Source organism: Eimeria tenella, genomic scaffold (genome assembly GCF_000499545.2).
Source record: "Eimeria tenella Houghton genomic scaffold, Eth_scaff19, whole genome shotgun sequence".
Classification (NCBI taxonomy): Eukaryota; Apicomplexa; class Conoidasida; order Eucoccidiorida; family Eimeriidae; genus Eimeria; species Eimeria tenella.
The window spans coordinates 383,399-394,202 of NW_013541739.1; the positions used below are offsets into that span (position 1 = coordinate 383,399).

Here is a 10,804-nt window from a genome sequence, read left to right on the forward strand (position 1 = left end):
ATGGACTCGCGAGGTGAAGTAGCACCAGTTGCTGCACTGGCAGCAGCAGCAGCCGCAGCGGCTTCAGCTCCAGCTGCAGCAGCTCCAGTTCCAGCAGAAGCAGCAGCAGTAGATGCTGCTGCAGGCGTCGGTAAAACTATTCAAGGGCTGTCTACCGTTCCCTCAGCTTCTCTCCAGTCTCCGAGCGCCAGCAGCAGCAACAGCACCAGGGCCAGCACCGGTGCCAGCATCAACAGCAGCGGCTGCAGCAGCAGCAGCAGCAGCGGCGTACTCGTGAACAGCAGCAACAGGGAGACCGAGGCTGCAATGCGGCTGATGCTGCAGCCAGCGGAGGTGCTGCTAGACAGGACGACTGCGTTATTTGCTGCTCTTGCAGATCCAGATTTGTACAGGCAGCACTGGGCTGGCGTTGCCCCCGGCGTTTGCTGCCACAGAGGCAGCAGCAGCAGTGGCTGCTGCTGCTGCGATGAAGGGGCGGGCTGCGTTTGCAGCGTATGCAGCAGCAGCCCTGAGCAGCAGCGACGGTACAGCTGCAGCGGCAGCAGCTGCAGCCTTGCTGTGCCCCCACGAGCAGAGGGCCCGCTGGTGGATTTGCTGCCTCTTTTTTTGTGTCGGAGCGATGCAGCAGCAGCAGCTGCTGCTACTGCAGCAGAGCGCTACAGCTTTTTGCCCACTGCTGCTGCTGCTGCTGCTGCTGTGCCTCTTAGGTATGCAGACGATGTCGCCTGCTACTGTCTTCGCCTGGACTTCTTGGGCCGGCCAGCGGCGCCGAAAGCAGCAACAGACACCGCTGGGAGAGAGCACGGGCCCAACCAGGAAGCAAGGCAGCAGCGGCAGCAGCAGCAGCGCTCAGCACCGTGTCACTGCTGCAGCTGCTGCTGCTGTAGCCGCTGCAGTAGACACGCTTCGCCGTTTCTGCCCTTTGAACCGTGCCTTCATGATTGCCCTACGGTAAGGGACGCGCAAGGCTCGCAGCAGCAGCAGCAGCAGCAGGAGCAGAAGCAGCAGCAACAACAGGCAGCTGCTGCCTTTGCTGAGGACGTGCTGGCCCGAGATGTGCCCGCCGTTGCATTTGTGGGCCCTCCTCCGGCGTGGATGTCAGTTCATCTCAGGAGGGAAGATGAGGCCACGCCGGCTGCAGCAGCAACAGAAGCCGCAGCAGCAACAGAAGCAGCAGCACCTGCAGGAGCTGCAGAGGCCGCAGCAAAAGCTGGGACCACCTCCGCACCACTTGGAACGGCAGCGGCGCTTCCTGCAGAAGCTGCACAGGGGGATACGGCAGAAGGAGCGTCAGGTTCTGCTGCAGCAGCACCAGCTTCACCAGCAGCAGCTGCTGCTTCTGCTGCTGCCCCGAACTCTGGAACTTTTGAGCCCGTGGCATTTCCCACCCGTCTTTACGGCTACCACATTGGCCGTCGTTTTGCTGCTGCGGCGCGTGACTCGGCGCTGCTGCTGAAACAGAAGCGGCAGAATCGCACAGCAGCACCAGCAACAGCAGCAGCAGCAAGAACAGACGCATCAGCAACTAAATTGGCAGCGGCAGCAGAAGAACGACCCCAGAACACGTCTGCGTCTATGAATGTTGATTCAGCAAGCGTGGAACCTGCCGCCCAAAGGGAGGACGCACCAGCCGGCAGCAGCAGCGGCGGCAGCAGCAGCAGCAGCAGGTTACGGTGTACGTGCAGCTGCTGCACGGCAGCAGATTCGTTGCTCAAGCTGCTGGAGTCAGACCCTCCAACGTTTGTTGCAGTAGAGAACAGCAGCAGCAGGAGCCGCACCTGCTACGTGTACCAGGGCGCCACTGGAGCAGGCAGCAGCGGCTGCAGCAGCACCAGCAGCACGAGTAGCACCAGGGGTTTGGGTATTGGCAGCAGCAAAGCCTCACGGGCGTCCGTCAGCCACAGGGAGGGCGTGTGGCTGCTGCGCTCTGCAGCAGGAGGAAAGCCATTTGCTGCGCAGGCCGTGCTGCATCTCCGTGTGTCTGCGTTGCTGCTGCTGCATGCATCACGCCGGCGGAAGCTGCTGCAGGAATTCTCCAACAGCAACAGCTGCAGCATGAACGGCGAGAGCAGGGGAGGCGCAGAAGCGAGGGAGTCTTGCTGTTGCTGCTGCTGTAAGGACGTTGGTGACGCGCAGTTATCGCACCAAAGCAGCAGCAGCAACGGCAGCAGCGGCGAAGCATTACAACGGCAGCTGCTGCTGCATGCAGACGCGCAGCTGGACATTTCACTTGTGAAGCTTTTGCTGCTTGATGTGCACCGCGCCTTCCCAGCGGAGCCGACTTCCCGCGTGCTGCGGCGTTTGCGGCGAATGACTCTCACTTGGTTTCGCTGCAAGAAAATGGCGCTGCTTGTGCAGCAAGAGCAGCAGCAGCAGCAGATATACCACGCAGACGCGGGAGCTCTGCTGGGGCTGCCTTCGCAGCCGAACGCCTCCCCCTCCGCAGCCCCAGCATCAGCATCAGCAGCAACAGCAGCAACAGCAGCAACGGCGAAACCACTCCAGGCTAAGGACAAGTTTTGTCTTCCTAACCTGCCGCAGCAGACCCTTCGTATCTTGCTGGCCGACGCTGCGGTGGAAGGTGAGGCAATACCAGCGGCAGCTAGCCGACCTAGGTGAAGCGCAGCAGCAGCACGCTGCCGTAGGGACGAGCCCTGTCTTCAGCCTGCAGCAGCGAAGCTGAAGAGGGCATGCAAACAGCACCTTGAAAGCTGCAGCGCAGAGAAGCTTTGTGTAGGGTGTAGGTACAGCTGCGCGCGGTTCGTTAGGTGTACGTACACTTTGCAGTGTGGGGTGTGGGGTGTGGGGCGTCTGTGCAGCTTCTTACGCAGCGGAGTTGTGCGAAGTGGCCGAGGGCCTTATAAGCCGGTTGGGCGATTTCGCTCGGCCTTCGACCTGCAGAACGGGATGTTTCAGGCCTGCAGCAGCAGCAGCTGCTGAATCCGGCAGCAACAGCAACAGCAGCAGCAGGGCGGGAAAGCAGCAACTGGCCATCGGGCTACGGTGGCGGGGAGACTTCTTCTGCTTTGAGCTCTTTGCTGCAGTTCTACAGCAGCGCGCAGAAGACGCGGGGGATAAAGATGGAACGAACAGTTTGTGGCGCCTGCTGCTGCATGAAGTGCTGCAGCCTTGCGTCTTAGATGCGGTGTCTGTACACCTGGCATTTTGCTTAGCTCTGCGGCGGCTGTCACCGTGGCTGCAGCTGCAGCAGCAGCCCCTGCAGCTTCTGCGCTGCACCGCAGAGGGACATCAGGTGCTGGCAACAGCAGCCATGCTTTCCAGCGACTTTGCACAGAGACTGCACCACTTGGAGAACCAGCGGCAGCAGCAGCCAGAGCAGCAGCAACAGCCTCCGCAGCAGCAACAAGAATGCCCAGTAAAAGTGGAAGAGGCTACTCATCCTCTACTGCGCCACCAAAGCAGTGAAAGCTTCCAGCAATTTGCAGAAGACCTTGACTCTGGCCTGGTCGAAGGCAACACGTCCGCTGCTGCTGCTGCTGCTGCTGCTGCGGATGAGCCTGTAGGAGCCCTTAATTTAGACGAAGCTGTGCAGCGGCTGGCACTTCTGAACAAGCCTCTCGCAGACGTGCCGATTGAGGAGCCAGCAGCTGTGGAGGAGGAGGAGGAGCAGCAGCAGCAGCTGCAGATGAAGCAGGAGCAGCAGGCGCCAAAGGCAGCAGCAGCTCTTAAAGATGCAGGCGCGCCCGAAACTGTGGCAGACGAGACATGCGAGCACACCAAGGAGCAGCAGCAGCAGCAGCAACGGAAAAACACCGCAGCATCAGGCGGAGCTCTAGCTGCCTATTTCGACAGTGTGCGGCAGCTGGAGGAGGCTAGGCATGGTTGCGGCGACCGCATGTGCTACGGCAGCAAATCTGAGTGCATCGACACTGCTGTTGCGCTGCAGCTGCTAGACGCTGCGCAGCAGCAGCAGCACACAGAGGGGGAGCTCCTCAGCAGTGCTTGCTGCAGCTTAAAGGTGCAATCAGAAACCTGTGTATCGGGGAACTTCCTGCAGAGCAGCGAACCAGCAGCTCGTGCTGTCTTTCAAGCCGTCTTGGTATCACTGAATCAGCAGGAGCAGGAGCAGCAGCAGCAGCAGCAGATGCCGAAGCAGCTGCAACAGCACCAAGTGCCTGGATTCAGTTGCGAATATGTCGGCGTAACAGATGTGGCTGCTGGTGACACCCTTACCTTCTCCCTGCTGCTCACGCTGCTGCTGCCGACGCAGCGCCTGCTGCTGCCCCGAGTGCAGCAGCTAGCCCTACGGGATATCAGCCGCACTATGGGCACGGGAGCTGCAGCACCAGCTTTAGCAGTTACGGCAAGTAGCGCAGCAGCAGCGAACCACGCTGCAGCAGCACGGCAGTGCACCCAGGCGACTTCTGGGACGCTGCAGCCTGAGGGTTTCAGCGGGAATAGCACAGCTTGCAGCAGCCACCGTAGCAGCAAAGGCTGCTGCTGCAGCGGGACCTGCTGCTGCTGTTACGGTAACGACAGCGGCAGCTGTGTAGAGGAGGCTTCTGCGGAGCCCGAAGAGCTTTCCACTGTCGTTCTTTCTGGTCCAGCAGGCCAGGATGCCCCAGCGGAGGCGTTGCAGCCGTGCGACGTGTTGGGCCCGCTGCTGCTGTCGCAGCAGCAGCACCTGCAGCAGCAGCAGCAGCAGCAGCGGCATCAACAGCACCGGTACTCTTTGGGCGCGCACTGTCAGCGGCGGCGTAAGCCTCCGAGTGACTTCAGCGGAAGAAGGCAGCAGTGGCGTGGAAAGTGATGGAGAGGGGAGGCCTGCGTCGCCTCTGCAGCAGCTGCAGCAGCAGCCGCTGCTGGCGTCACCAGGCGCCCTGCAGCTCCCGGGCAGCGCGCAAGGCCATGATCCCGTCAGCAGCAGCAGCAGTAGCAGCAGCAGCAGCAGCAGCGCACTTGCAGATACTGAGGGGGACCTCGAGGGCTTTCTTCTGGCAGCGCTGACGCAGCTGACCGGCTTTGTCCACAGAGGGTCTGAGCTCGACGTAGGCATTCCTATTGCTGCAGAGTTGATAGAAGAGGCGGGAGAGGAAATACATGCAATATGCAGAGGTAAGCAGCGCGACCTGAAGCTCAGCCAGATAGCTAGCTGGCAGGCTAGCTGGCTAGCTAGCTAGCCGGCTGTGTCTTTCTCCGCGGTAACCACCGCAGTGCAACTGCACACTTCTTCACTACTTGCACTGCCTTTTGGAGAGCCTCTGAGTTTGAAGCTGCCAGTGCTGTTTAGTTCCCGATGCAGATGGCAAGCTTTCTGGCTAGCTAGCCAACTAGCTAGCTGCATCGCTAGTTCCGTGAACAACCTATGCCTGCTGGAAACGTGGTGCTGATGGTTGCTGTGCTGCTTTCAGTGCCAGCGAACGACAAGGCCTTATCTCCCTTCCGATCGTTGCCAGCAGCAACGACCAGCAGCAGCCAGCAGCAGCAAACTGCGCCACAAGAGTGGGCCGCTGCGGCTGACGGGGCGGAGGCGGGCGGCGGTACTCGCTTAGCGTGTACCTGGGCCTCGAGCACTTCCGCGCAGCACTTCCAGCAGCAGCTGCAGCAGCAGCAGTCTCAGTCCGAGTTGCGGCTACTGCCCGCGCTCTTTGCTGGCCTGTACCATACGGGAGCCACAGCAAAGCGTCGTTTGTTTCCTCGGCACCGTGTCGTAACAGCAGCAGCAGCCGCAGCTGCTGCTGCAGCAGCCGCCACTTCTTCTGCCGCTGCTGGCGCCGCCTCGAAATCGAGGGGCCGCAGACAGCAGGCCTCCTCTCCAAGTCACCGACAGCAGCAGCAGGCTGGCGCTCAGCGCCAGTCAGCCTCTTCGCCTGCAGCAAAGGAAGACGGATCCTTTCTGCGACCTACTGCAGCAGGCAGCAGCAGCGGCGCTGGACTTAAGCCTTCTTCTGGCCGCAGCAGCAACCGCAGCGGCAGCAACACCCCCACCGGTGTCTACTTTGATGCAGCGCGGCAGCTGTGGCGGTGCCAGTGGAGGTCTGAAGGGCGGCTGCGCAGCAAGGGGTTTGCTGTTGCGCGTTACGGCAGCTCAGACGAGGCCAGAGAGGCGTGCATTGCTTACCGAGAGCTTGTTGTGCATGCAGGTGCTGCAGCAGCAGAAGCAGCAGCAGAAGCAGCGGCTGCAGCGGCGGCAGGAGCCCTCGCAGGCGCAGCAGCAACAGCCGCTGAAGCTGAGCCAAAGGCAGGTGCACAACGTGCCACAGACAAATCTCCCACAACAGCGGCATCGCCTGCTCAAGCAGCAACAACGGGAAGAGCAGCAGCAGCAGCAGCAGCGGTGGATGAGATAAAGCAACAGCTGTCGCCTACGTGGAAAGCAGCGAGCAGCAACAGCAACGTCTGCAGCGCTGCTGAGGCTCTCGCGGCCCCGCCGCTGCTTCATCATGGCGGCTTGCTCAAACATAGCGTGGCAGCGCTGCCGGCACCCGTTGCAGCAGCAAGTACAGCAGCAGCACAGGCAGCTCTGGCTGCAACTTTGCAAAGAGCAACAGCAGCGCCAGACGCACTAGCAGGGAGCTCACTGCGCGAGACGGGCAGCAGCGAGAGCAGCAGCAGCGGGCCCTCCGTGAATCCACAAGCTGCTCCGGCTGCTCCTGCTCTGGTCAGTTCAGCAACAGCAACAGCAGCAGCAGCAGCACTTCAAGGCGAACGACTGATAGAGTTCGCTGGGGACATTTTAGCTTTGCTAAATCGAGCGAAAGAAGTGGCGGCTGTGGAGAAGCAGCTTCAAGAGCAGCGCCTGCAGATGCAGCAGCAGCACCAGCAGCGGCAGCAACAGCAACAGGAGGAGTCGTCGGCTACGCCTGCCGCTACGTCAGCAGAGAGAGATAGGCAGCAGCTTCGTCACATGCTCGTGTCACAGCTAGAGCACGCGCTGCAGCAGCAGCAGCAACGTATGCAACAGCTGCAGGTGTTAGGGGACATCGACCTGAGGCAGCAGCGAATGTCGGGGCAGGAGGGGGTGTTGCAGCAGCAGCAACAGCAGCAGCAAATGCTTCTCCACAGGGTTGCGGCACTGAGCAGACAGGCTGTGCAGCAGCTGCAGGAAGTGCTGCAGACTCTGCTGCAGTTGCCGCTGCAGCAGCAGCAGCTACCGCCGCAACAGGCGCTGCAACAGGAACAACCACCGCAGCCGGTGCAGCAACACTTTTCTCCCTGGGAGGGCGCCTCGGCAGCAGCAGCAAGTCCAGCAGCCAGTGGGGTGCAGCAGCGAGAGCGCGCAGCTTTTGCCTCAGCAGCTGCACCTCTTGAAGGTCAGCACAGACCGAAGAGGGAGGAGGCAGGCAACGCACAAGCAGCATCGGCAGCACCAGCAGCAGCAGCACCAACGACAGCAGCAGCAGCAGCACACGACGAAGCAGTTCCAGCGAAAAGGCTTCGCGTTGCCCTGGACGGCTTTGCAGGCGCCTGAGGCAGGCGCTGCTGCTGCTGCAGGTGCGGTCGGTGCAAGGGTAAAGGTAAAACCGTGCTCTTTCTGAGCATCCGCAGCAGCAGCAAAACAACAAATGCAGTAACAGCAGCAGTAGCAGTAGCTGCTGAGCAGCTGTTGCTGTACCGGCAGCAGCAGCTGCTATTGCATCTGTCGCTGCTACGTCAGCTGCAGCGCACAGTGGCAGGACGTTCTCTACAAACCCTGTTGGCTGTCCAGCCGGTTCCCAAGGGGATTATACAGCAGCAGCAGCAGCAGCGACAGACGCAGCAGCAGGTCCAGCGAAAGCAACTGGCCTTTTTTGTTGGTAATTTCCGGGTTTGCTTGCTTCGTGGGATCTGGGGCTTTCCTGTTTGTGCCAAGCGGTGGCCCGCCTGCAGGCCTTCATGCACAAGTGCATGCACGTGGGCCTCGCAGGCCTGCATGCATGCACTTGTACATGCAGCGGGGCCTCCGTGCATGCACGTTTGCATGCGTTGTTGGGGCCCTGCTGGGGCCCTGGAGCCTCAGGGCAGCCAGTTAGGGAGCCAAACTGCCGCAGCGCCTTAAAACAGTGTTTCGGCTAGCGGGGGATAAAGTGCAGGACTTAGCCTAAAACAATGGAGCCCGAGTCCTTAGACTTCTTAAGTTCAGCAAGTGGGCTTTGAGTTCACAGGGTTGCTGCAGCAGCAGCAGCTGCTCTGTAGCTCAGTCCATAGGCTTCTTAAGTGCAGCAAACGGCCTCCGGAGGGCGCAGGGCTTGTGCAGCAGCAGCGGCTGCTCCGTAGCTGAGTCCGTAGGCTTCTTGAGTGCAGCAAACGCGCTTTTGAGTGCACACGGTTGCAGTAACAGTTGTTGCTGCTCTGTAACTGAGTCCTTGGGCTTCTTGAGTGCAGCAAACGCGCTTTTGAGTGCGCACGGCTGCTGCTGCTGCACCTGCTGCTTTAGAGACCCCAGCCGCAACAGCAACGGCAGCAGCAATACTAACAGCTGCTTTGCCAGCCGCAGCAGCAGTATGCTTATGCAGCAACTGCTTCTGCTATGGTGGCAGGAAGCAAGCACACGATGCATATGCTAGCTTAGCTGCTAGGGGCAGCTCTCTAGAGAAGTGCAAACGCCGAACTGCACGAAAATGGAGCAGCAGCGGCTGCTGTAGCAGCATCCACTGCTGTTGCTCGAGCAGCAGGTTGAACTGCTGCTGCAGCAGTTGCTGCAGCTGCTGTTCCCCTCCGTGTCGAGAACGCCTTAGAGCGCGAGAGGCGGGCTTTAATGTCGAGTACTCTGTGCCTGGCCGCAAGACTAAAGCAGCAAGAAGCTGCAGCAGGAACACTAAAGGGCTTTTGCTGCCTTTTCTGCAACTCTCCATTCTGCTGCTGACTTAGCAGCTTCTGGCGCTGCTGCGCTTCCCCCAGGGGCTTCAGGGACCTGCTCCGCCCCTGGCCGCCTTGCTGCAGCTCCCCGCTGTGAGCTGAGCTGTGTGCTGTGCGCAGCAGCTGCTGCGCTGCTGCTGCAGCTGCCTGAGCTGCTGCGCAGCTGCTGCTCTGCTGCTCCAGGTGCCTGACGGGAGCTCTAGAGGGCTCTTGCAGCCACTGCGTAGGCGTAGAGGAAGGGGGGAGTGCTGCGGGTTACAGCGAAGCGACTCAACACCCAAACCCTAAACCCTAAACCCTAAATCCTAGGCCTCTGGCTTAGCCCTTAGGCTTCAAACCACTGCTTGAGCCAGCTAAGCCTCCTTAGTGCATATACACGGCACGGAGCGCTGTCTAGACACCCCGATGCTGCTGTTTCCCATTTTCTAGGCCCTCAGGCAGCTCACTCTAATGAGCAGCAGCAAAGCAGCAGCAGCAGCAAAGTCGCAGCACGCGTTGCTGCTGCGCCCGGGGACACTGAGACATCCACACAGCACTTCAGCAGCCAAGTCCTAAACTCTAGATCCTAGCCCTAAAGTCCCAAGAGCCCTGGCACCAAAGGCCCACTTGCAAAAGACCACCCAACTACTCTTCAGGAACAGCTGCTACCTCAGTTTCAACCCCACAAGCAGCAACACGAAACAATTGCAGCGCGGCGTAGATGTAGCTACTGGATATCCCTCCCTTCGGATGAACGTACACCTCACAGCCCCAGTGGCCTGCTGCCCAACACTCCCAAGACACTGCAACAAATCACTAACTGTACTCAGAGCTGTTCCCTACAGCCACGCTTACACTCTGCTGCAGCGCAGCCGAGCCGCTTCACCCTCTCTACGCAGTGGCTAGTGCATCATCTGCTGAGCCACTGAGGCGCCTCAGCAACAAAGAAGCAGCAGTAGAAGCAGCAGCTGCTGCTGCTGCTGATGCGGCGGCGGTGTGCAGGATTGCGCACCTGACCAGCGGGCGCAGTCGGCGGCGTATTCGCCAGTTCTTTGGATCCCCCCACAAAAGTCAGCCTTCTTTCTGTTATTAAGTGCTTTAGGACCACCAAATGGGCCTAAAACAGGCAAGTGCAGAAAGCAGCAGCAGCAGCTGCTACGGATGCTGTGGCGGCTGCAGCAGCAGCGGCCGCAGGCCGTGCATGCGGCGGTCAGGCCTGACAAGAGCCGCTACAGCAGCTGCTGCACGTACTCCCAATTTAGTAAGTTGGTTTATCTGTTTTTAGAGGGAGGACGCAGAGAGAAGCACTCTCTTGAGCCTGCAGCAGCAGCAGCAGCGGGCCAACCCGCGTTAGGTGCTTCGCGCAGCAGCTCATCAGCCAAAGGGCCCCTTAATCGACTTTGTGCGGTGTAGAGACACTTCGGACCCGCGCAGCCGCGCAGACGGTGCCCATCTGCTGCTGACGAGTTGCCGCCAGCAGGACTGACAAGGGCGCTTCCTGGAGGCGGGCCCAGCAGCAACGGCAGCAGCAGCGGGAGAAACTGCAGCAGCAGCAAGGAACAGAGGAGAAACAGTGGCAACCGCAGGCTTTTGCTGCTGCTGCAGCAGCAACGGCTGGTGCAGCACTTGCTGATGGGACAGCCTCAGCCCTAGCGGAGCAGCAACAACTGCTACGGCTCCCCAGGAGCAGCAGCAACAGCGGCGACGGCAGCGGAAGCGGACCTTGAACAATCTTACGTGAAAAAGCATCAAGGCTGCAGCAGCCGCTGCGCGCAAATCAGAAGCAGCAGCAGCTGGAAGGCAGAGCAGCAACGTTGCTGCAACTAATGGGATGCGACATTCCCCGCGCAGCCTTGCTGCTGCTGCTGCTGGGAGCAGCAGCAGCAGCAGCAACAAGTCCCCTCCAGTAGCAACTGGAGGGGCATCTTCAGATGGGGTTCAAAACCTTGGCGGCAGCCCTGTAGCAGCAGCGTCAGCAGGTGGAGCGACACCAGCGGGCCCAGCAGCAGCAGCAGCAGCAGCAGCA

General features: G+C 60.4%; 1 protein-coding gene across 1 annotated transcript; it reads left to right on the forward strand.

Moving 5' to 3' along the window:
* Positions 1–7,432, forward strand: ETH_00008030 (uncharacterized protein; the record flags this gene model as incomplete). Its single annotated transcript, XM_013374089.1, has 4 exons — positions 1–2,581; positions 2,820–4,686; positions 4,712–5,076; positions 5,373–7,432. 4 exons carry the CDS (start codon positions 1–3, stop codon positions 7,430–7,432), a joined length of 6,873 nt encoding a protein of 2,290 aa, XP_013229543.1.
* Positions 7,433–10,804: the final 3,372 nt, after the last annotated feature.